This window comes from Rhinopithecus roxellana, chromosome 5 (assembly GCF_007565055.1).
Source record: "Rhinopithecus roxellana isolate Shanxi Qingling chromosome 5, ASM756505v1, whole genome shotgun sequence".
NCBI lineage: Eukaryota > Metazoa > Chordata > Mammalia > Primates > Cercopithecidae > Rhinopithecus > Rhinopithecus roxellana.
Window position 1 is genome coordinate 165,623,516 of NC_044553.1, and position 26,966 is coordinate 165,650,481.

Here is a 26,966-nt window from a genome sequence, read left to right on the forward strand (position 1 = left end):
TGAAGACTTCCAGTTGTGGAGTGAGAAGACACAGTATACAAAATAAACATATTTAATATTTTTAAAACAAAAAAAGAAGTGACTGAGAAATTTGAGAAGAGAGAAAATAAGGTTTCCCAGCCAATTTGAAAAAGAAGCACAAAATTAACAAAAAAAAAATTATTCATATCAGGCTGGGGCAGTGGCTCACGCCTGTAATCCCAGCACTTTGGGAGGCTGAGGCGGGCGGATCATGAGGTCAGGAGAAGGAGACCATCTGGCTAACATGGTGAAACCCTGTCTCTACTAAAAATACCAAAAAAAATTAGCCAGGCATGGTGGTGGGAGCCTGTAGTCCCAACTACTTGGGAGGCTGAGGCAGGAGAATGGCATGAACCCAAGAGGCAGAGCTTGCAGTGAGCCAAGATCGTGCCACTACACTCCATCCTGGGAGTGAGACTCTGTCTCAAAAAAAAAAATTATTCAAAATTAAATAGATGGATGAAAAGTGTATTAGACAGTGTTAAAAAGAGGATGAAAGAATTGGAATATAGATCTGACAAAATACTCAGATGGCAACATAAAGAAAACATAAAAGAGAGGTAAAGAAACACGTAAGATACAGTGACAAAGCCTAACATCTAATCAGAGTTCCACAAGAAGAGAATAGGAATAATGAGGTAGAAGTATACTTCATGTAATTATTGAAAATCTTTCAGTCCTAAAGAAATGCATCAATTCATGAAAGAAACCCAACAAATTCCAAATAAGATAAATTCGAAAAGCATACCTAGATAGTTCTTAGTGAAGCTGCAAAGCACCAAAACATATAGATTTTAAAACAGCAGCCAGAGAGAAAAGACAGATTAACTTCAAAAGGGCAAAAATCAAACTTAAAGCTCACTTCTTAACAGCAATTGTATAAGTCAAATAGCAGTGTAATGATTAGTTCAGTGAAACCATCAACATAGAATTGTATACCAGCTAAAATATCTTCAAAAATGAGTAAAACAAAGGTCCTTACAGACAGAAAAAAAAAAAAAAAAAAAATCCCAAGGGAGTTTGCCACCAATATACTCTCACTAAAATAAATTCCAAAAATATTTTTTTCTTTAGAAAGAAGTCCCAAGATGAAAGCCTGTGAGGCAAAGAATGATGATTAAAAGAAAGAGTTGATATTCAGGTAAATCTAAACAAAAAGTGACTGTCTGAAGTAATAATAACACGTTATGGTTTTACAAATAAAAATGGAACAATTTACCTGTTAACAAAAGGATATGAGCCAGGAAAACATACTATTGGGGTGAACATATTCAGTGGTTTTTCTATTATTCAGGAAGAGGGTAAAAGTAAAAATTCATAAATTTTACACTTTGAAAACCTTCATATACATGCCAAATTTTCTGAGTTCACCATAAAATCACAGAAATAGGTGGGGGTGCATTGGCTCATGTCTGTCTGTAATCCCAGCACTTTGGGATGCAGAAGTGGGCAGATCACTTGAGCTCAGGAGTTCAAGACCAGCCTGGGTAACATGGCGAAACCCCAACTCTACTAAAAATACAAAAATTAGCCAGGTGTGGTGGTGGGTGCCTGTAATCCCAGCCACTTGGGAGGCTGAGGCAGGAGAATCGCTTGAACCCAGGGGGTGGAGATTGCCGTGAATGGAGACTGCACCACTGCACTCCAGCCTGGGCAAGAGAGTGAGACTCTTTCTCAAAAAAAACGGAAAAAGAAAAAAAAATCACAGAAATAGAATTAGAAACAGAATCAATAGACGAGGAGAAAGGGAATGAGAAAATACAATCAATAAAAAGACAAGAAAGCAGAGAATAAAACAGGGAAAATGGAACAAATATTAAACATGAAATAATTTCACATATAATTTAAGAGGTTAAATATAATTTTAAAGATAAATATAATTTTAAAGACAATTTTGAATAATTTTAAATATAATAATAAAAAATAATTTTAAAGAGATTCATCTAAAAGGCAAAGATTGTCAAGATAGATTTACATTGTAAATCCAACCATAAAGCATTTAAGAAATGTATAGGTAAAATAAAAGAAGACAAAAAGTTCAAAAAGCAAAAGTCATTCACATACACATTCACACATACATACATATATGTGTATGTGTAGTTGAAAACAAAATAATAAAAACTAGATAGAAGTAGATAGATATAGACATAGACAGATAAGTGGGTAGATAGCTCAGACAAGTGATAATAAAAATAAAGCTAGTACCATTTTATAGACAAGGTAGATTCAAACAAAAATAATAGAGAAACTCAGGATATAAATTATAACTGCTTTCAATCATAAAGAATATATAACAATTCTAAATGTGTTCACACCTTATAGCCTCATAATGCTGAAATAACTAAAAGGAAAATCTAGCATGGGATTTTTAACTGACTCCTTAAGAAACTGATAGATCAAGCAGACAAAAAGCAGTAAGGTTAATAGCTGTATACAATGTCTCTTTAAACATAAACAAAATATGACAATAATCTTATATGGAGTCATCAAATAATTCTCAACAATTCTGAATAACTGGAATGACCCACCCCGTGCTTTCTGACAACACCACAATTAATTATAAGGCACTTAAAAATGTTAACTGGGGAGATAGAAAACAGATGAGTTGCTGCTAGAGGTTAAGGATGGTGGGAAGAGGGGTGGGATGTGACTCTGAAGGGTGGCATTAGGGAGATCTTAGTGGTGAGGGAGCACTTTGGTATCTTCGCTGAAGTGGAGGTTACAAGTGATAAAATAGCATAGAACTACATACACACTGTAGCAATGTCAAATTTGTGGTTTTGATGTTTTACTATAGTTGTGTAAGATGGAACCAGTGGGGAAAACTGGGTGAAGGGTACATGAGACTTCTCTGTACTAGCTCTGCAACTTCTTGTGACTACACAGTTACTTGAAAAGAAAAAGGTTTTGATTTTTGTCTTCAAGGTAACTGGAAAATAACTACATATTTGAAAATTAAGAAACATACCTCCAAATAACTCATGGGTCAAAGAAGAAATCATACTGGAAATTTAAAAGCATTTAGAACTGAATGATAATAAAATTTTACATATTAAATCTTGTGGAATGCAGCTAAAGATAAAACGGTACTTACAGGAAAAGTCATATCAAGTGCTTATATTAAAAAAGAAGAAAAGCTGAAAATAATGGGCTAATCATCAAAGAAAGTAGAGAAAATGATCAAGATATGGACAAAATTTATTAAATAAAAATACACATATAAAGGGGGGTTGACAAAATTCAAAGCTGGTTCTGTGAAAAGATTTTAAAATACTGATGATGCTCCAGCAAGGTCACTCAAGACCAAAAAAAAAGAAAACACAAATAAAATGAGGGTTGAAAGAGGATACAATTACAGATACAGTAAAGATTAAAAGATGATAACAAGATATTACAAATAACTGTATAACATAAATGTGAACAACTGGATGAAATGAGAAAGTTCTGAGAAAAATAAACTATCAAAATCAACTCAAGAAAGACAAGGAAACTTTTACGGGCCTGTAAAAATTAAAGAAACAGAGTGGTTTTAACTCTTTCCACAAAGAAAACACTGGTACCAGATGGTTTTAAACAATCAGTTCTATAAATCATTGAAGAAATAAATAATTCCAAACCTAGAATACAGATTCCAGAACGTAGATAATGAGAAACCACACCTCGCATTTTTGAAGGGTGGCAAACTTAGTTACCTGGCAAGGAAAAAGAAAACGTTGGTATCAGTAAAAGAGATAAGCATGGTATCAGTGTGAGGTTAGTATAACCTTGGAACCAGACAGGAGAAAAATTCCAAGGCCATCACACTCATGAACATAAAAATTACAAATAAATCATAGTTGACTGAATCCAGGGATTCAAAGATTTGTTGAATACTGGAAAATAAATGAAATCATTTACCACTTTAACAGATTAAGAAGAAAAAATATCTTAAAAGATCACAAAGTGTATGAATTCATTTTATACGCTATCTGGAAAAGGCAGAAAAAGAAAGAGAAAGAATAGAAAAGTGGTTGCCAGGAGTTAGGGGTGGGGAGATGGTTGGAGTACAAAAGGGCAGCCTAAGTGAACTTTTGAAGGTGACAGAACCAACTCTTCTGTATCCTGATTGTGGTGGTGGTTCCATGACCCTGTGTGTGTTAAAACTCATAAAACTCTACACTGAAAAACATAAAAATCATTTTTATAGTATGTTAACTTAAAAATTAAAAAAAAATAAAAGAAAAGAGGTTTGAAGAAACAAAACCATTATTATTCATAGATGATATGATTATATAGAAAATAAAATTTATAGATGAAAGATTTGCAAAGAGCCTGAAGATGCTGAATATAACAACAATGAACAAAAATAAATTGCAGTTCCACTCTGGGAAGATGAAGTAGATAGACTTTTCCCTATTTCTCCCAGTAAGTACAAAGAAAAACTTTAGATATTTGACGTTAAATAAACATAAGAAGACAGATCAGACAGGAACCTTGTTACCCAAGAAATGACAAGATGACTTCTCTAGGAATACTTTTGCCTCATGTATTCCAGAGTTGTAGCTGGCAATCTGAAATTGCCAGTAGGTACAGACAAAAAAAAAGAAAAAAAAAAAAAGCCAAAATAAAAGTCTGATCTCTCTAGCCAAATGACCATGAAGGGACTGCTCAGCAAGACAGGAAACATTAGACAATAACTGCTCTACTCGACCAAAGAAAAATGGGGCCCCTTCCTACCCATGCCAGCAGTGGCCAAAAGACTTCCATCTTTCCCAGGTGTTAATACCCTACTCCAACCGGGCTGTTGGGGTAGTGTCAGAGAAGGCTGAGTAGAATGATAGGACCTTCATCCCTGCCATAAGGTAAAAAGCCCTTTTCACCCACAGTTTTAGTGTGAAGCATATGGAGAACTGTAAGTCACATCTCTATACAACATTAATGAGAAGCCCCTCACCTTGGGTGTCAATGAAGACCAAATGGGGAAGCTGGACTTCTACCTTTACCTGGCAGTAACAAAGTGGTGGCCCCTTCCCCGCACTTGCAAGAACAATGTCAAAGGCAGCTAAAATGGAAGGTTTAAATAAGATCTAGGGCCTCATAACAATTTTTAAAAGTCCAGGATTCAATTGAAAATTACTAATCATACCAAACTCCAGAAATATTTTGAACAGGATAGAAGAAAAACCATCAATACATGCCAACACTGAGATGATAGAAAATACAGAATTATCTGACAAAGATTTTAAGGCAGCTATCATAAAATGTTTTAAATAAGCAATTGCAAACATGCTCAAAGCAATGAAAAAGATGGAAAGTTTCAACAAATAAATAGAAGATACGAAGAATCAAGTGGAAACCTTAGCACTAAAAAATATAATTGCCAAAAAAAAAAAAAAAAAAAAAAAAACTAACTAAAGGAATGAGCTCAGGGAACAGAGGAAAGAATCAATATATTAGAATATGGAATAACAGAAATTACTCAATGTGAACAAGACAGAGAAAAATAGACTGGGAAAAAAATGAACCAAGTCTCAGGGATCTGTGAGACAATAACAAAAGAGCTAACACTTGTGTCATAGGGTTGTGGAAAGAGAGAGAAAGAGAATGGGATTCAGAAATAATAGCTGAGCACTTCACAAATTTAGGAAAAGATATGAAATTACAGATTCAAGAAGCTTAGAGAATTCCAAACAATAAATCCAAAGAAATGTACATAAAAGCCCATTATAATTTAGCTTTAAAAGCTAGACACATATAATTATCTTAAAAACAAGCAGAAAGAAATAACACATTAATTATAAAGGAAACTCAATTCAGATGACAGTAGATTTCTTATCTGAAAGAGGACAGAAGGATGTGGTATATTTTTAAGTAATGGAAGAAAAAAATTGTCAGCCCAAGGTCCTTTATCCAGCAAAAATATTTTTTCTGAAATGAAAGGGAAATCAAGAGATTCTGAGATGAAGGAAAATGAAGAGAATTTGTCACCAGCAGAAGTATCCTAAAAAAACAGCTAAAGGACATTCACTAAACAGAAGGAAAATAAACAAACAAACAAACAAAAAGAATCTTGAAACATCAGGAAGGAAAAACACATGGCAAACAAAATATGAATAAATGCAATAGATTTTTCTTCTCCTCTTGAGTTTTCTAAGTTGTGTTTGATGGTTGAAGCAAAAAAAATGTTAACACCGTGATGTGGTTTTAAGTGTATGTAAAGGAAATATTTTAGACAATTATAGTATAAATGAGAGAGGTAAAGGGAAATAAGTTTTCTACATTTGAATTGGTAAAATGATCACTAGTAGATATTATGTAATGAGTTATGTCTATATCATGTAATGCCTACAACAACAACTAAAAAAGCTATACAAGATTTTTTACAGAGACAATCAATGAAACAAACCTGTAGCAAGACTGCAAGATTAATACAACAAAAAATAGAAAAGACACAAATTACTAATATCAGAAATAAAAGAGAAGCTATCACTACAAACCCTGAAGACATCAGAAGGATAATAATGAAATACTACAAACAACTCTACACACAAAAATTTGATAACTAAATGAAACGGACCAATTCCTCAAAAAGCACAAACTACCACAACTCTACAAATATGAAAAATATAATTTGAATAGTTCTATAACTATTAAGGACATTGAATTTGTAATTTCAAAACTTCTAAACAACAAACCTCTAAGGTCAGATGGCTTTACCGAAGAATTCTACCAAACATTTAAAGAATTAACATAAATTGTACACAATCTTTTCCAGAAAATGGAGAAAACACATCCCAATTCATCTTATAAAGCTAATATTATCCTGGTACCAAAGCCAGACAAAGATTTACAAAAAAAGAAAACTACAAGCCAATAGTCCTCATAAATGTAGATGCATGGCCAGACATGGTGGCTCATGCCTATAACACCAGCACTTTGGGAGGCAGAGGCAGGTGTATTGCTTGAGCTCAGGAGTTTGAAACCAGACTGGGCAACATGGCAAAACCCTACCTCTACATAAAAAAAATTAAGAAAATAAAAATTAGCCAGGCATGGTGGCACATGTCTATGGTCCCAGCTATTTGGGAGGCTGAGGTGGGAGGATTGCTTGAGCCTGGGAGGTGGAGATTACAGTGAGTCATGATTGTGCCACTGCACTCCAGCCTGGGTGACAGACCAAGACCTTGTCTCAAAAAAAATATATAGATAATATATAAACAAAATGTTAACAAATTGAATTCTTCAATATATGAAAAGAATTATACATGATGACCAAGTGGAATTATTCTGGGAATGCAAGGATGGCTCAATATTCAAGAATCAATTGATGTTATTCACCCTATTAATAGGCTAAAGAAGAAGAATCACATGATCATATCAATGAATGCAAAAAATTTTTTGACCAAATTAAATACCCAATCATGATTAAAAGTTGTTAGTACACTAGGACTAGAGGAGAATATCTTCAACCTCATAAAGAACATCTGCAAATATCCTATGGCTATAAACATAATTAATAATGAAAACCAAATGTTTTCACTCTAAGACGGGGGACAAGGAAAGAATGCCCAATCTCAACACTCTTATTCAACATACTACTGGAAGTTCTACTCACTACAATAATGAAACAAAAGAAAATAAAAAGCATACAGATAAGAAAGGAAGAAATAAAACAGTCCTTGTTTGTGCATGATGTCATTGTCTACACAGAAAAACTCAATGCCTAGAACTAATGAGTTTCAGTAATTCACAGGATATAAAATTAGCTTATAAAATTCAATTGTATTTCTATCTACTATCAATGAATATATGGACACCCAAATGAAAATGTGTACCACTTATAATCACTCAAAAGAATGCAAAATACTTAGGCATAAATCTGACAAAACATGTACAGGACTTCTATGCTACAAACTACAAAGACACTAATGAGAGAAATCAAAAATTATCTAAATAAATACAGAGACATACCATGTTCATAGATTGAAAAACTCAGCATAGTAAAGATCAATTCTTCCCAAACCGATATGCTGGTTTAATGCAATTCCTACCAAAATTTCAGTAAGACTTTTGTAGATATAGACAAAATTATTCTAAAATTTATATGTAAATACAAAGGGACTGCATTAGCTAAAACGACTGAAATAGAATAATAAAATGGGAGAGGAATCAGCCTACCCAATTTTAAGACTTAATATATAGCTACAGAATTCAGCACTCTGTGATATTTGGTAAGAGATATACATAGAATAGAGAACCCAGAAACAAGCCTGAAGGATATACCAAACTGACATATGACAAAGATGCAGCAGGAATTCAAAGGAAGAAAGATAGTTTTTTTTCAACAAATGGTGCTATAAGTAATTGGATACCCACAGGAGAGGAAAAAAAAGCTTGGTTTAAGTGTCACATTGTACACAAAAATTAACTCAAAATGGACTTACGAGTATAATGTAAGACTATAAAACTTCTAGAAAAAATAGGAGAAAAGGTGGAGATGGGGTTGGGAGGGAAGTGACTGTGGCTATAAAAAGGTAACCTGAGGGAACCTTGTAATGATGGAAATATTCTATATCCTGGCTGCATCAATATCAGTAATATTCTACTATAATTTTACAAGATGTTACCATTGGGGGAAACTGGATTATACACAGATCTCTCTGTATTGTTTTCTTATGACTTTTGGTGAATCTACCATAATTGCAAAATAAAATATTTAATTAAAGTAACTATTTAAAAATTACATTCCATATGCCAGCAAATAGCAGTTCATAAATAGAATTATTAAAAAGATAAGAATTACAATTGCACCAGAAAATAAGGACTGCCTGGTAACTAATCTAATGAAAGATATGTAAGCCTTTGCTGAAGAAAATTATAAAAATTACTGAAATACATTAAATATGGCCTGAATAATGCAGCAATATATCATGTCTATTTAAATGGTGGACTTAATAGATGTCAATTCTCTCCCAAATTTATCTACAAATTTAATATAGTATCAAACTTTCAAGTCTTTTTTTTTTAGATTTAAGCTTATCCTTAAATACGTATCAAGAAGCAAAGGGCCTCAAATAAATAAGTGTATCTAAATAAGCACTAGGAAGGAGATACTTTCATACAAGAGAACAATACTTGTTTTAAAATATAGTGATTAAGACAATGGCATATTAGCATAAAAATCTTAAAAACTGACCAAATGGAATAGAATAGAGAGGCAAGAAACAACCCCATGTTCAGAAGAGGAAACCTGAATTGTGACAAAACTAATACTTTAGATTTGTGGGGAAAGAGAGACTTTTCAACAGAGGGTGCTGGAACAATGGGCTAATTATATGGAAAAAATGAATAATGTACCCCTATACTTCATAGACATCAATTCCAGGTAGACTAAAAACATAAATACAAAAGGCAAAACTCTAAGATGTTTAGAAGACAACAAAAAGAATAGACGTTATAAAATAATGTTTATTACTTTAGGAAATAACAATTTTTAATAAGATACAAAAGCATAAAGTATAAAGGAAAGGATTGATAAATCCCACATTAAAGTTAGGAACTTCTACTTATTAATTAAAAGAGTAAAAATGACAAATTAAAAGCTAGGAGAAAATAGGGAAAACTGGGAAAAGAAGGAAGAAGACCAGCAAGCCAAAAGAAAAATAGAAAAAGGTTTGAATGAGCATCACATAAAAGGTTCTGTAAAATATGAAAAAGTTTTATATATGTACAACGTTATTAGTAATCAGGGAAATGCAAGTTACAACTAAAATCAGAAACAATTTCATTGCCCCAAGATTGGAGAAAGTTTAAAATCTGATGTTATCAAGGATTGATGAGGATGCAAAGGAACAAAGAAACTTACACCTGCTGATGGAGGGGTAGATTGGTATAACCACTTCAGAAAATAATTTGGCATTATCCAGTATAAATGAAAATTCCCATACCCTTTGACTCACCAGTTCCACACCTAGATTTATACTCTACTGAACTTGCATAGATGCCACTGAAGGTATGTACAAGAATGCCCATAGAAGTACAGTCTCTAATTTAAAGTAGGGGAGGCGCAAGGGGAAATATCTCAAACATCCACCAATTGTAGAATGGATAAATTGAGTGGCTTTCAAACAATGGAAAACTCTAGAGCAGAGAAAAATCAACGAGCTACAACAAAATGAAATAATATGAATGAATTCCTGGAACATAATATTGAATAACAGAAACAAATTTACCAAAGAGGAATCACAGTGCAGTTGCATTTATATCATGTTCACAAATAAGAAGAACTGAGACTTCCAGTTCCAGGACAAGATGGTAGAGACTGACTTTCCTCCTCTTTGCTAAATACAACTAAATACCCTGGAAATTATTTAATAGACAACAATATAAGGATTCTGAAAGTCAGAGTGAACTGGTTAGGGACCTCAGGACTTGAGAAACAACAATATGATGAGTTCCCTGGATTTTCTTTCTATCTACTATCTACCCCAAACTAGAGACTGGAGAGGCCTGCAACCCAGAACTGCCAATAGGCAAAGCCAAAAACAAACAAACAAACAAATAAGACAAACCTGTTCTCTCCAGCCTGGCTAAAACACCAGGAAAGGGGGAAGACCAGCAAAGACCTAGTGGGGAATCCCAGCCTCTGTTCCACAACCAGGGTGCCAAGATGTGGTCTGAAATGTCTACTTTAGCAGCAGCAAAATCCTAGGTTAACTCAGCCCCACTCTATCACTGGGGCACTGGCAAGTGGTCCAGTTCATCTTCAGGGGCAGCATCATTTGAGTGCTTCATTTCTTCTGCTCTCCACCTAGTGGGAAAAGAGGCCCAGGCCCTGCAAGTTTTGTCTGTCCCCAAACCTAAGCAGCAGATGGTCACCCAGAGATACCAGGCAGCCCAGGAAAGGTCTTTTCACCCCAGTCGGCAGAACTGCAGGGATTGAGCAAGAGTACTGGTAGTGCCAGATAAATGAAGCATACCAGAATAGCACTGCAAGGGCTCTGAACACTGAAATGTCATTATAACAAAAGCTCATAAGAGTAGGCCAGAACTACATGCTAATCCTAAACAGAGTGGTTGCCTACTAAAACAAAAGATCTAAGTCAGATGAAGAGTCTCCTCACATAATAATCAAAATGTCCAAGATACAAATGAAAGTCACTTATAATGTCAAGAACTGAGAATTCACAAGCCAAATGAGAAAAGACAAATTAAAATAAACCCAAAGAAATCAACACCTAGATACATCATAATTAAACTTCTGAAAACTAAAGACAAAGAAGAAAAATTTTTAAATAACAAAAAGATGACACAGTACCTATAAAGAAAAAAAAAAAAAGAACACCAATTCAAATGACAGCAGATTTCACATCTGAAAACATGAAGGTCAGAAGTCAGGACACATTTTTTTAAGCACAAAGAAATTCGTGTCAACCATAAATCCTATATCTATTGAAACTACCCTTCAGGAATGAGGGAAAATAAAGATATTCTCAGGTAAAAAACAAACAAACAAACAAAAAACCTAAAAGAATTCATTGCTAGCAGGCCTACCCTTAAAGAATGGTTAAAGGAAATTCTTCAAATACAAAGAAAATGATAAAATGTCTGGAACCTTTGGAAAGGAAAGAAGAACAGTAGAACGAGTAAAAATATAAGTAAACATAATAGATCATCTTTCCCTTTATGAGTTTTTTTAACTTATATTTTATGGTTGGGCAAAAGTTATAACAACACCTAATGAGGTGTTGGATAGATATAGAGAAAGTACTTAAAACAATAATATTTAAGAAATGAGAAGGGCAAAGGGATCTAAATATAAATAAGACTTCTACACTTTACTCGAAGTGGTAAAATGTTAGTACCAATAGGCTGTGTAACAAGTTATGTGCATATGTGGTAATATATATAGCAACCACTATGAAACTATAAAAAACCACCATGAAAAACTATGAAAAGTGATGTACTCAAAAGCATAATAAATAAATCAAAGTGGAACTCTTTAAAATGTTTGACGATTACACAGGATGCCAAAAGAAAACAAATGGAGAAACAAGAAATAAAGGGAACAAACAGGAAATAAAATGACAGACTTAAGTTCTAACATACAAGTTATTACTTTAAATATAAATTGTTTAAATACACCAGTTAAAATACAGAGACTAGGCCAGGCACAGTGGCTCATGCCTGTAATCCCAGCACTTTGGGAGGCTGAGGTGGGTGGATCACATGGTCAGAAGTTCGAGACCAGCCTGGCCAAGATGGTGAAACCCTATCTCTACTAAAAATACAAAAATTAGCCAGGTGTGGTGGCAGGTGCCTGTAATCCCAGCTACTCGGAAGGCTGAGGCAGAGAATTGCTTGAACCCAGGAAGCGGAGGTTGCAGTGAGCCAAGATTGCATCACTGCACTCCAGCCTGGGAGACAGAGCAAGACTCCATCTCAAAATAAATAAATAAATTAATCAATTAAAATAAAATAAATAAAATTTAAAAAATAAAATATAGAGACTGGCAGAGTGAATAAAAATTTCTATGACCCAATTATATGCCATCCATAAGAAACTCACTTGAAACATAACAAGTAGGTTGAAAGTCAAAGAATAAAAAATAGACACCATGTAAATGCTGAACAAAAATAAGTGGAACTAAATAATACAACATTCAGATATACAAACAGGTATGATAAAGTATAAAGAAAAGCAAGATAATAATATACCCAAAATTAAGTGGTTACCTTAGAGAGGAGTGAGAATGGAAAGGCATCAGGTAGGAACATTCAAATAATCTCAAAGTTAATGGTAATGTTTGTTTCTTAAACTTGATAATTGACACACAGGTGTACAGGGCATCTTTATTTTTTAGAGTGTGTATACATCTTATAAATTCATTTTTATATGCTCAATATTTAATAAAATATTTTTAAGATCTTAAAATAATAAACTATGATACATGTATGTGATGTGTAGAATCTCATGCAGCCTTAAACCTTTCCTTCAGACATTCTTCTAAACTGGGGGTGGAAACACACATTGATACAGTAAATTCCTCCTACCTGCAGCTAGTTGCCATTCTTCAGTGGGAATATATAAGTTTCTTAATTGTTTGTTGTTTCAAGTAGGGTTGGTGGAAATTAAGGGTACAGGATAAGAGGAGGATCAGGAAAAGCTTTATGTGGATGTTCCACTGAAGCTGAGCCTTAGAGGATAATTAAGACTTGGGTTCATAAAGATGAGAGTGAGGAAGATATTCCAGGCAGAGAGAGCCACAAGGGCAAAGACTTAGAAGCAGTAATCAGTGGGTTGTATGTGAAGAACAGGGAGAAGCCTACATGGGTTGTAATGTACAAATGAAGGGCCATATTGAGAAATAGAGTTGGAAAGGTAGATGGTTTACTACTTCTTCCCAGTTTCTTTTTTTTTGGGGGGGGGGGGAGCGGGGATGGAGTCTCCCTCTGTCACCCAGGCTGGAGTACAATGGTGGGATCTCGGCTCACTGCAACCTCCACTTCCCGAGTTCAAGCAGTTCTCCCTGCCTCAGCCTCCCAAGTAGCTGGGATTACAGACGCCCACCACCAGGCCCGGCTAATTTTTGTGTATTTAGTAGAGACAGGGTTGGCCAGGCCGGTCTCGAACTCCCGACCTCAGATGATCCACCCGACTCAGCCTCCCAAAATGTTGTAATTACAGGCATGAGCCACCGCGCCCGGCCTTACTCTCCTCCTCTTTTCTATCTAACTCCTCTTCACTAACCAAATGATGTTCTGCCAGAGCTAATGAAAATCAAAAGGCCAACTCCTAAAGCTAGCTTTCAGGAATAGTACCAAATGTCTTCTGGCAATAGAAACAACAACTAGAAATCACATGGAATTGGGGAGACAGCAAGTGAAGATTAATCATACCTGTGGGCAGCCCCTCCTTGCTTCCTGCACATGGACCACCCTTGCCTCCCTGCTCATCCTCCCACATACTCAGGGAATACAGCTGGCTCTGTGGGAGTCCTGGAGCCCCAAGCTTCCCTCTCAGTGGCTGCTCTCAGCATCCACAAGTCGCTTTTCTGTGGCAGGAAGAGGCAGGCAGCCAAAAGATTGGGTTTCCCACTTGCCAAGAAGGCCCAGGCCCCAAAGCCACAGGCTGAGTTGCTCACAGGCAGCAAAGCAAAGGATTTTGTCTGCTGAAGGAAGGCCTTGACCACATTTTCTCCAACCACAGCACATGCCAGAGATTCAGACGACTGATCTGACCTCATCAAATCCTGAGTCATATTGTATGAGTGGTGACACTGTCTGACCAATTACTTTGAATTTTTAAAGAAAGCATGATTTTCCACTCTATGGAGGTCATTCTCATGTGGATAAAGCATTTCACATCTTTTTAGGAGGGCAGCTCTGAAGTGGGGACCTCCCACACTTTTGGTCTCATCTGCTGCTGTCCTTCTTCCAGATCGAGTGCCCTGTAACTCCATATCCCACCCAATGGGAATGCCCAAAGCAATATCCAGTGTAAAGCCATGTGTTGACTCAAATAAACAAATCCAAGTTTTGACCATGTGAATAGACTTTCTGCCTTAAGGGTGGTCTCATTATACCCATTTATGCAGCCACTCCTTTCACAGATATTTGTAGAGTCATTATTATGTGCCAGTTCCCGGTCTCATTCAGTTCTGTGCTCCACCGTGTCACAAAAAGAGTACCAGCTCTAGAGTGAGTAAACATGGGGTTCCAGGTCTACTTTGTGACCTGCTAACATTCAACTAGAGAGAAACTGAGAAATGGGAGGCATCGGACTCCATCAGGAGAGCTTGTGCCCCTGATACAATTTAGATGTTTGTCTCCTCCAAATCTTATGCTGAAAGGTGATCCCCAGTGTTGGAGGTGGGGCCTAGTGGGAGGTGTTTGGGTCATTGGGGCAGATTCCTCATGAATGGCTTTGTGCTCTTTTTGCAGTCATGAGTTCACATGAGATCTGGTTGTTAAAAAGAGTCTGGGACCCTCCCCTTGCCATGTGACACAACTGCTCTCCCTTCCTCTTCCATCATGAGTAAAAGCTTCCCGAGGCCTCAACAGAAGCTGAGTAGATGCTGGTCCTATACTTGTATAGCTTGCAGAATGGTAAGCCAAATAAACCTCTTTTCTTTAAAAATTACCCAGTCTCAGGTATTCCTTTATAGAAATGCAAAATGGACTAATACAGCCCCCAACCTCATCTTTTCTCTGGGTCTGTGCTATCCATAGATAATTACACCACTGGTATGCACAGTTCAAGGGTGGAGGGGTGCCAGGGTAGCTGTTTACTGGGCATGGGGGCAGTGATTAGAGAACTACAGGTGTTCACATACATGCATCTGTGGTCCCTAGTGGTGATGAACAGTGCTGAGAGTGGTACAAGAAAGAGGATCCTAGCTGGCAGCCAGAGCCAGGAAATGACTCTTCCTACACTATCACCTTCCAGTGTAAAACTCTGAGGAGTCCAAGAAATCAGTTGAACTTGGCCATCCAAGTTCTTGCAAAGGTATATTTGTCAAGGTAGGAAGGTAGAACGTATATTTTTAATATATTTTACCCTGACTTATAACTTTTTAGACACTTCATATTTAGATCTCATTTGTACTTTCACTCCAGGGCCTACCTGTATTAGAGGCAGCTTGCTGCAGGCAGAAAGGAAGTGATCTTACTGAGAAACACATAAATGCGGGAAGGAATGAAAAGTAATGAAAAAGGTAAACATGTAAATTAATGTACATGAACATTGACTCTATAGAATAATAATGATATAGTCTGGAGTTTAAAATATATGTAGAATTAAAATGCATGACAATAATACCAAAAAGTGGGCAAGTATAAATGGAGTTGTGTGTCCTAAGGTTTTAGCATTATTTGAGAACTAATAAAAAGTACAAATTTATATAAGATTAATATATTAAGAGTGTATATTGTATATTTTAATGATTAAAAAAGTAAAAAAAAAATTACAGCTAACAAGCTAATCATAGGGAAAATGGAAGAGTAAAAATTATGCTAGTACAAAAGAGGGCAAGAAGAGAGAGAAAACAGAATATAAAACACTTGAGACAATTAGACACCAAATAACAAGAGAGTACACACAAATCTAAACACATCTGAAATAATATTAAATGTAAATAGTTTGACTACAATTATAAAGACAAAGATTGAAGGAAGAACAACATAATTATATGATGTTTGCCTGTAATATACTTGTTAAATATGTGAACACAGATTGAAGATAAAGGAGGAAAAAGATATACCATGCAACCACTCACCAAAAGATAGTGGTGAAGCTATACTAGTATCAGAAAATTTTTCAGAAAAAAAATCAGCACTAGTCAAAAGAATATTTCAAAATTTTAAAAGCATTCATCAACCAAGAAAACATTAAAAAGTTATAAAGGTCTATGCACATAAAGTATAACTTCAAAATACATAAGGCAAAAACGCTGCCAGAACTAAAAGGAGAAACAGACAAATCTACAATAATAATGAGAGGCTTTAACATGCTTCTTTCAGTAAATAATTGAAAGCTGGAACTCATAAAGTTAAAAAAGATTGGGAAAATAGCTAACAAGCTATTCATAGGGGAAATAGGTAGACAAATATCTTCTCTATTTGTCTATTCACTCAAATTCATGGTTATTGTGGAATTTGACCTAATAGACAAATATAGAAGGTGGCACTCAACAAATATATATGTATATACAGATATATGTGTACACACATACACAGACATATATATATACATATTTGTGTGTGTATGTGTGTGTATATATATGTATATATATTCTCAACAAATTTCTGGAGATTAAAATCATTCATAATACATTCTCTTCTTTAACTATGGAACAATTAATCTAGGACTCAATCAAGACACACAAACACACACACACACAGAAAGAGAAGACATATGTATCAATATTAGGAATGAAAAATGAACATCACTATGGTTTTTACCAATGCCTAAAAAATAACAAGTATACACACACATGCAAATCAATGTAAGCAAAGCTGAGAAAATGTGAGTAACATTAATGGTTTGTATCAAAATCAATATGCTGGTTGTGCTACTGTACTAGAGTTATGCAAAATGTTACTTTTGGGGAAAACTGGAAAATAGTACACAGAATCTTTCTATTATTCTTTACAACTTTATGTAAATCTACAACTATCTCAAAGTTTGAGTAAAAATATAGGATTTTTATTAACAACTTCATGCTAATAAATTTGGAAATTCAGATGAAACAAATTCTCAGAAGAAAAATGCATCTTACCAAAACTGATATCCAAAGAAGTTGCAAATTTATATAGTCCTATTTCTACTAAATAAATACAATGATAATTTAAAATCTTTCCAAAAAGAAATCTCTAGTCCCAGATGGCTCATAGGTGAATTCTTCAACCATTTTAAAAATCTATACCACCAATGTAAGTCAAAGTATTCCAGAAAATGGAAAAGAGAAAGTATTTCCTAACTCGTTTCATGAGGTCAAAATACCCATAGTTTGAAAATCAGACCAAAACATTACCAGAAAGGAAATTTTTAGGTTATCTCTCTCATAAACACAAGTGGCAACAATTACTAACAAAATATTAGCATATCAAATCCAGAGTTATATTAAAAGGACAATACATCATAGCTAAATTGAGTTTATTCCAGCAAAGTTGTTTCAACATTCAAAAAAGTCAATTGGTGCAATTCACTCCATTAACAAGTAAAGTATAAAACTCCATATGAGCATCTCAACAAATGCAGAAAAAACTCGTTTCACAAAATTCAACAATTCATTTTAGGGGTGGGGGTAGGGGGCAAAATAAAACCTCTGCCAATTGTCAACAGAGGAAACTTCCTTAATCCAATGAAGGGTAGCTACAAAAATACTACAGCAAACATCATACGTACTGACATAATGATAATGAAACTTTTCCCTTGAGATTAGGAATGAGACAAGGATGCCTGTTATCACCACTTCTATTCAACATTGCACTGTAGGCCCTAACCTGCAAAATAAAGGGGAAAAAAGTACAAAAATTGGAAGGGGAGAAATAGAGTTCTGCTTATTTAAAAATGGTAGGTAATGATTGGGTATGCTGAAAAATAAACAACAACAACAACAACAAATATCCAGTCAAACTTTGCAGAAATATATCATGTAAAGGGATTGGAATATTAAGCATTGTAAAGATGTCAGTCTTCTTCAGATTGATCTGTAAAGCCAATGCAATTCCAATAATTCCAACAGAAAAACCAAGTCTAGTTTTAAGAACAAATGTGGAGGACTTACCAAATATCATAAAGCTTATTAGAAAGCTTCAGTAAATTGAACTGTGCAAAAATAGGAAAAATAAAAGACTAATAGATCAGAATAGAGAAACCATAAATAGACCTATACATATGTGAGCCTTGACTTATAAAAGAGATGACACTGCTATGCAGTGGGGTGAGGACAGGATTTCCAAAAAATGGTGTTGACTTCTTTGGATATTCATGTAGGAGAAAAGTTAGCAGCTAACTCACAACATATACAAAAATTTACTTAATGTGAATTAAAGATCCAAATGTGAAAGATAAAACAATGAAGCTTCTAGAAAAAACATGAAAAAATATCTTTATGACCTTGGGGTAGGCTGAGCAGGGTGACTCACTCTTGCAATTCCAGCACTGTGGGAGGCCAAGGTGAGTGGATTGCTTGAGTGCAGAAGTTTGAGACCAGCCTGCGCAATATGGTGAAACCCCACCTCTACAAAAAATACAAATATTAGCCAGACATGGTGGCTTGTGCCTGTTGTCCCAAGTACTCAGGAGGCTGAAATGGGAGATCACTTGAGCCTGGGAGGTAGAGGTTGTGGTGAGCCCATGTTCATGCCATTGCATCCCAGCCTGGGTGATAAAGCAAGACTCTGTTTTAAGAGACAGACAGAGAGAGAGAGAGAGAGAGAGAGAGAGAGAGAGAGAGAGAGAGAGAGAGAGAGAGAGACCGATTTTGGGGTAGATCTCTCCTCCTTTCCCTCCCCTCCCCTCCTCTCCTCTCCCTTCCTGCCTGCCTGCTTGCCTTCCTTTTTTCTGAGAGAAGGTATTGTTATGTTATGTTGCTATGTTATTGTTATATTATGTTATATTGTTATGTTGCCCAGGCTGGTCTCAAAACCTCCTTAGGTTCAAGGGATCCACCTACCTCAGCCTCCCAAAATTCTGGGATTACAGGCGGGAGCCACTGTGCCCAGCCAGAAAATGATTTATTTGTGAATCTGGGGCCAGGTTTGACTTCTGAGATGTAGGAGTGATCCCTCTCACTCCTACCTCCAGCTTCCTCTCCTCTTCCTCCACTGTCTCCCTCTGTATTCTTACCTCCATCTTCACCTGCACTCCCCATGCTCTGATGCCCTTTAACTCTCCAGGGAATCCTACCTTTGTCCACCACCTATGTATACTGAGCCTCCTGGAGGAGTGGGCAGGAGATAGCTTGACCAGAGCTCATTTGCTCATTTCTAAGATTGCTTAGATTTCACAGAAGTCTTAGCTGGACCCATTCCTTCTAGGGAAGCTCCATAATGAAGGGTGTAAATCCTATTATTGTGGAATGTTCTAGGGAAATGAGAGGTAACCTAGAAGTCTCTTTGTAGGATATAATTCTTCCATTACTCATTCTCTGGATGAGACCTTTCCTTAAGAAAACTGAGCAAGGAATGCCATTCAGGTTGGGGAAGACATAAGGGACAGGATTAACTATGCTTACACCTGCCCCCTTCTCTAGACTGCAAGTTTCCTGAGTGTATAATATCAAATCTATTTCTTTATCTCCAGAGGATAGCACATACTAGGTGCCTGCCAATGTCTGAAGAAAGAGAAAGAAATAAAGAAGCAAGGAGAAGGAAGAGAGGAAAGAGGAGAGGGAGAGCTTGAGCTTTCATTCCCTCTAACTGAGCTGCCTTCCATTTGGCCTTAACATCCTACTTAAAGGGCATTTAAAAATACTCTTCCCATTTGAAAACAGACAGGGGCTGGAGTAGCCAGTGAGTCCCTGTATTCCTTCTTTCAAAGTTCTAAGTCGGATAAATTGTATTTGTTTTTGTTTGTTAACTTAGGAAGGCTGCCTTTTGACATTCTTCCATTTGAATTCATCTTGTGGGGTCTAGAACCTCCCCCAGAGCAAACAGCCCTAATCAGTACTTTAATGCACAACACAGATTCAAATGCGTAATTAGTTCGAATTCTTCATGCCCATGCCCCACTTTGGCACATCCTGGGGCATTAATTTACCCAGTCTTGTCTGGGCCAAATACAACCCATCCAATAAGGCTTTAAAAAAAAAAAAAGTTGGCTGTTTATATAACTTCCTCTTCTTTAATTTTTATATTAGGCGTTTCCAGAGGAGAGGCTAACGTCACAGGGCCTCATTCCAGATGTTGTTTTGAAATCAGTGTAACCATGGCATTGCTGGAGCCTGCAGAGTTCATCTGGGCCAACTGAGTCACGTCTGGGTGCAGGGCCACTCTGGCAAGGGGAGGCAGGGAGGGAGGCAGCCAGGGCATGGACTAAAGTGTCCCTGTGAGAAGGGAGAAGTGAGTGGGCTATTGAGTACTCTGAGCTTCTCCAGAAAGGATATGAGGACCTGCTCTCGCCTTTGACCTTGCTGACCTGGCACCTTTGATTGCAGGACTTGCTTAGACAAATGAAACCCTCCCTTGCTTAGAATTCACTCTTGGATCTTTAAGGATTACTTGTGCTCCTTAAAAAAAAGAACAAGAGATCTCAGGTTCTGAATTGGACAATGCCCCTCTCTGTTGTCCCAGTTCATCCCTGCCTCAAACTTGACTTCACCGTGTTCATCACCTCTTCCGCCACCCGCAGCAAATTCTTCCAAGCCCCTGTGAGCTCCTGCAAGCTGCTGCGAGCCCATATCCCTCTGCCCATTCCCACCTCTTACCACCATCCAGACTGGTTTCCTGGAATACCCTGCTTTCAACAGCCACCTCCCCCAGGATGCCCCTCCCCACACTGTCTGCCCTCTCCAGTGTACCCATGATTTCCCTAACATGTCTGTGCCTGCACTTTGGCCACATCAAAGATAAGAATGATCTGGTTTGTCCCTGTCTCCATCATTATCCTCTGAGTACCATCAACTATAACTCTTGCACACTGTCTAGCACATTGAAGGGACTCCATAAATGTGATTGAATTCATTAAGTGCTTAATTCCTCAGAATTAGTAACCTCATGCTAAAATAAAAATAATAATCATCATAATATCTATCAAGCAATTACTGTGTGCACTGTTCTGTTTTAGGTGAATTTTCTCATGTAAGTGCCTATAATATTATCCTTATAAAATTCATATGCGATATATACTATTTTTAACATTCTCCATTTAACAGGTGAGAAAACTGAGGCACAGAGAAGTAAAGCGGATTGCCTAGGATTACACAGCTAGTCACTGAGAAACAACCTAGGCAGTCAGATTAATGAGCCCACACCCCTAACCCCTGTGCCATATTGCCCTTCAGAAATAGCAATACTGCTATTATTATATTAGTATATGTATATTTGATAATATGCATCATTAACATATTATACTACCTTCCTCCCAAGGTTTGGGGGAAAGGAAGACAATGAGATAAGAGTTGTGAAAACATTTTAAAAAACAAAATACGGACCGGGTGTGGTGGCTCACGCCAGTAATCCAAGCACTTTGGGAGACCAAGGCGGGCAGATCACTTGAGGTCAGGAGTTTGAAACCAGCTCAGCCAACATGGTGAAACCCCATCTCTACTAAAAATATTTTAAAAATTAGCTGGGCATGGTGGTGAGAACCTGTAATCCCAGCTACTCTGGAGGCTGAGGCAGGAGAATCACTTGAATCCAGGAGGCAGAGGTTGCAGTGAGCTGAGATCGTGCCACTGCACTCCAGCCTGGGTGACAGAGTAAGACTCCGTCTCAAAAAAAAAATGGTACACATGTGAATCACAGAGAGATGAAAAGGTGAAGTTTGTTCCTTCCCCTGCCCAGGTCCCTCCCCATGCCCACTGCTTCCCCGTGTCATCTAGCCATTCCCAAGTATCCGGTCTCCTGCCGTGGAATAGGTACAAGGACAGAGTGACAGACGTGCTCACCTGTGCCCGGAGGCCCCAGCATAAGCACTCAGACCTCTCCTCTCCTGTCTTTGCAGATGCATGTCCCTTCACCTGGAATTCTCTCCCATCCACCCCTGCTTAATATAATTGCGCACCCTTAAGAGCACAACTCACCATTTTCCTGACCATTTTTCCAGCCCCTCCTGTTTTGCAGGTTGGGACAGGGCATCTCCTTCCACTACTACCCCCAGGTGCTCAAGCTGAAACTTCTACCCCTAGGTGCTCAGGCTGAAACTTGCAGTTGAAGTTTACTTCTCTCATTCTCTCACATGCTACATCCTTGCACCAACAAATCCCTACCTTGGCCATTCTCAGTGCCTCTACCCACACCACCTCAGTCCAAGTCACATCATTTCTGGCCTGGGTTATTGCTGCCGTCCCCCCAACTGGTTTCACTCCATTCTCCACTCAGTAGTCAGAGTGCTCCTTTTAAAGCACCAATCTGAGCATGTTGCTTTCCTACTCAAAATCCTCCAATGGCTTCCCATCCTTCGTAGAATAAAATTCCAAGTCCTTGCCACAGCCCTTGTTCTGGTCCCTGGCTGCCACCTCAACTTGGTCTTCTACCATCCTCCTCTTTCCTCTTTACCCCAAGCATACTGGTCTCCTTGATGCTCCCAAGCACACTCTTGCTTCCTGTCTTTGCACATGCTGTTCCTACTGCCTGGAATGCCCTTCCCCAGGTGGTCATGTGATACACCCCTCCACTTTATTCAGGTCCTTGCCAAAATGTCACATCTTTAGGGAAAGCTTTGTGGTTACCTTTTCAAAAAAAAAGCAGTAACCCCTCCTTATCACTCTCTATCCCCTTTTCCTGCTTAATATTTCTTCATAGTCCTTCACTATTTAATATAATATTATATATCAAGTTGTTATTATCTGTATCCCCAAATCAGAATAAAAGTTGCAACAGGGCAAGGACTGAGTCTGTTTTGCTCACTCCTGTGCCTGGCTTAAGTATTTACTGAATGAAGGAAGGAATGACAGCACCCCCAGAGATGTGCTCCCTTTTTCCTTTGAGCCTCCCACAGCCCTCCTATACCCATCTTGTAATGTATTTTTACTCTATTTTAAGTAAGTTATTTCAGGGCAGAGACTGGACCCCCACCATGCCTTGCAGATAATAGGTGCGCAGGAAATACCTATGATATTAAATGGAAGCATGTGAATAATCCATTCTAGAATTCTGCTGAGGTCTTGAAATAATTTTGAATTTCATTTAGGTAAGGGCTAATCTAGATACATTCATAATGTCACTAATAAATTTGACTCTCAGTTGGTGGATTGGATTTTTTCACATCATTAATGGCAGCCTGGGAGCCTGGCGAGCCTCCCCCAAACCCACTGGGATGCTGGCTTCTCCTTCTACCCTATTAAGAGAGTGTAGGACATATTAATAGAAGTCATATCATGGGTTATAGAGCAGACTGGGCTGGGTGAGGCCCTTAAGGATGCTGTGCAATCCTTAAGGCCCTTAACAGAAATGTTGTTCATTATGTATATTAAATAGTGATTTCCCTCCTGAAGAAGGCAATCTGTACAAAGGTGACAGACACCTTTCAAAGGTACTAGAATGCCTTCCCTATTTATATTCATAGCCTGGCAGTAGGCTATAGGAGAAATGTCTCTACGTTGGCTCATCACTGAGTTGGCAGCACTGACCCCATGGTTCAGGGCCATTTGGACCCTTGAGAAATCTCACCTTTCACAGAAGGCACAGCACTTGATAGGGAATAGTTTGACAGCAAAATCTTTTAATCAGTCTAGATTTCTGCTATTCTGCAATCTCCATCTCATTATGATGAAAAAAATTGAAATATGATATAACAGAAAGGAAAACATTCTAAATTCTGGCAGGTCCCCAAACACTGCTTATTTCCCGCTCCCTTATTGATGGCTACACTTGCCACCTTCAGCATCTACACCTATGTTGAAAATGGGAGAGGGCACCTGGAAAATGTTCACAGTCAGCATTCAGGGAAGAAACTCACTCATCTGGCACCCCTTACCTTGCTTGCCATAAGGCCTCCTCATCTGCCCAGGCCCTGTAAGTCTGTTTCTACAAGTCTACAAGAAAGATGTGATTTGACCTGCCTATGCTATGTTCTATAGTACCTGTCTAGAGATGAGAGCTTCCCAGTGTATTGACTACCGCATCTGGCATTTTCCATCAGAGATCTAAGCTCAGTTTACCTTGGAGTGAAATAGTGCTTCCCTGAACCTCTCAAGCAAGAGTGTTAACTGAGCCTGATTCACTCCCATGCTCATTGTTATAGTTCCAGTGGCCCCTACCTCAATTTTTTCCTTGCTCTCTTTCAGAATTACAACTCTGCAGCTTCCTGATTTTTGAATAAATGGATTCAAAGACTTTAATTCACAGCACCAGAAACCAACTGCAGGCTCTTTCAGGCCTGCAAAGCCTGGGCATACCTTCATGAAGAATATCCTTCTACAGGTCTTGCCTCGATCATTCCCAGCTACTTGGAGTTGAGCAGCCTCAGATGCCAGTGCTAGATCAGGAATGCTGCTGGGCCCAGCCTCCGATGTGTCTGCCAGCTGCACAGATGAGTGGAAAATTCCCTCCTTGCCCTGAGCCAAGGAAATCTCAGAGGGATCAGGATATTTCTCATCAGGGCTAGAGCCATCGTCACTGGTCTTAGCATTACAGAGCATCAGGGACCTGGAGATGGATCGAAATTTTGCAGATTTTCTGTTCTTTCCAGTGCGGCTGTGTGACTCCATCCTCAAAGAGGAAGTGAAGCTGCCTTTCTTCCTTTCCTGGTCTCTGGCCCTTGGTTGACGGGTGGCCACTGGACAGGGCTTAGCTGCCACTTCATGAGTCCCTAGAGGATAGAGGAAATGGGAAGAAGCAATGTGACTTGCTGTTGACAAGTGGAGCTGCACGAGTCCTGGATCTGAGCCACAGGTTCTTGGTGCCCATGAAGCAGGACAGATGGGCAGATCATCCTTTAAGATCACTGGCCCTTCCAGTGTGCCAGCCAAATGGGGCTCAGTTAACCCAAGCAGTAACACCTACTCCACTCCAAGTATCATGGAGACCTAGCCCCAGAACTTCTCATTCTACAGATGCGGGAACTGAGGTACAGACAGGGGAAGTACCAACACAAGGCACTAGCAGAAGAGCTAGTAATCAGTCACAGGAGACAGTTTAGGGATCATAGAGGCCAGTGCTTTGTGAAGTTTTTAAACTTGGAAGCCATTCTTTAAACAAAAGTGTGCAGTGAACTCCAGGCTATAGAGCAGACCAAAGATGGGAAAACTGAAAACTAAGTTCCACTTCCCTGGTCCCCTTGGTAACTCCACCCTTGGTAACTCCCATGGCATCTCCAAAGAAACCCCAGAATCCATGGAGGTGAGTCTGAAGACCACTGATGTCTTATGTCCTCCATTGACAGATGAAGAACCCAAGGCTAAGAAGGTTGGAAGTCTTACCTAACACTGACCTGCCAGAGTTGATGCGAGCATAAAAGGTGACACTTGGCAAATGCCTGCCAAAGGGATGAGCACATAACAGGTTCCCAGCAAACATGAGTGCCTTTCTCCAGGCCTAAAGTCAAACACTTGGCCAGAGTCACAGTCAAGCCCAGGGGCTCCTGCTTCATCACCTACCCCCACTGGTTCAAACTCTTACAGCCAGACAGACCAAAGATGGGCTTTCCAGTCAGGCCAAGAGCCCGGCTCAGCTTTGCCAAGAGGAGCCTCCCACGGATTCAGTTTCCATGAAGCAGGTGGTGAAAGAGGCCCTGATGCTGTATCCTAAAAAGTTCTGACTCAGGCCCAAGCCACAAAAGAGAGGCTGTGGCCAGAACAACAAATTGTGGGATGCTCTTGGCCCATTGGTACTGCTGTTTACGCACATCCAGTATTGAATAAGGAATAGCAGAGACCTAATAACATTTCATTACATCAAAACCCTTTCACATATCCTCCGAAAAGAGAATTTCTGCCTAACAGTAAACTGTTTTTCAACACTCAAATTGCACACATTTATTGTTTTCTGTATTAGCTCTCTGATTTTATCAATTTATTCACCAACCATCTCAGCAATCAATAGCAACAAACAAAAGTGAATGAATGATTGATTGAAAGTCTACAATATATCAAGCACTGTGCTTGATGCTTTAGTATAAATTATTTCAGTGTTGATCCATTTTATTAAGCACCCTCTTGTCAACATGCCTAAGTTTTGTACTGTATGTCCTTCCATCTCAAATGATAGTAAAACCCCAACCACAGACAAATCCAAGCCTCCGCAGAGTTCATGCCTGACTGTGGGTCTCTAAGCCTTGAAAGAGACACTCTCACTCCTGAACAGATTGGGCCAGCAACTGGGCCGCCAGCTCTGGTCAACAGTAGTACTGTTTCACTAATCAGCTTGATAACACATTTCCAACAATGTCTGTTTGAAAACTTCACTATGGTGTGCTAGGTATTGTTCTCATTGCTTTACTATTTAGTTCTCATAAACTCTATGGTAGGCTCCATCAATATCCTCATTTTACAGAAGAGATACTAAGGCACAGGGAGGTTAGGTGACTTTCTCAAGATCACACAGCTAGGACTCAGTAAAAGCAGGAATCAAACCAGGAAATCTGGCCCTGAAGCCTGCATGCTTTACCCTGGCTTTACCTTCTCATTGATTATTGCCTTTCTCACCTTCAGCCTCAACCACTTCCTCTGTGCTGGATCTTTATCCTCAGCACATAAACACACTCAAACCTTTTCTGTCTTTCAAACACTACATATTAACTCCATGTCCTCCTCTTGTCACTTGCTTTTCCTTTATCCCCTTCATGTCTTCTTGAGCAA

The 26,966-nt window shown here is 38.2% G+C and overlaps 1 protein-coding gene across 1 annotated transcript in view; it reads right to left on the minus strand.

Moving 5' to 3' along the window:
* Positions 1-26,966, minus strand: part of IL16 (interleukin 16) — a 130,119-nt gene that overhangs the window by 63,768 nt on the left and 39,385 nt on the right. Inside the window, 1 exon segment of the mRNA XM_010380171.2 lies at positions 24,567-24,979. Within this exon segment, the coding sequence (XP_010378473.2) occupies positions 24,567-24,979 (413 nt within the window).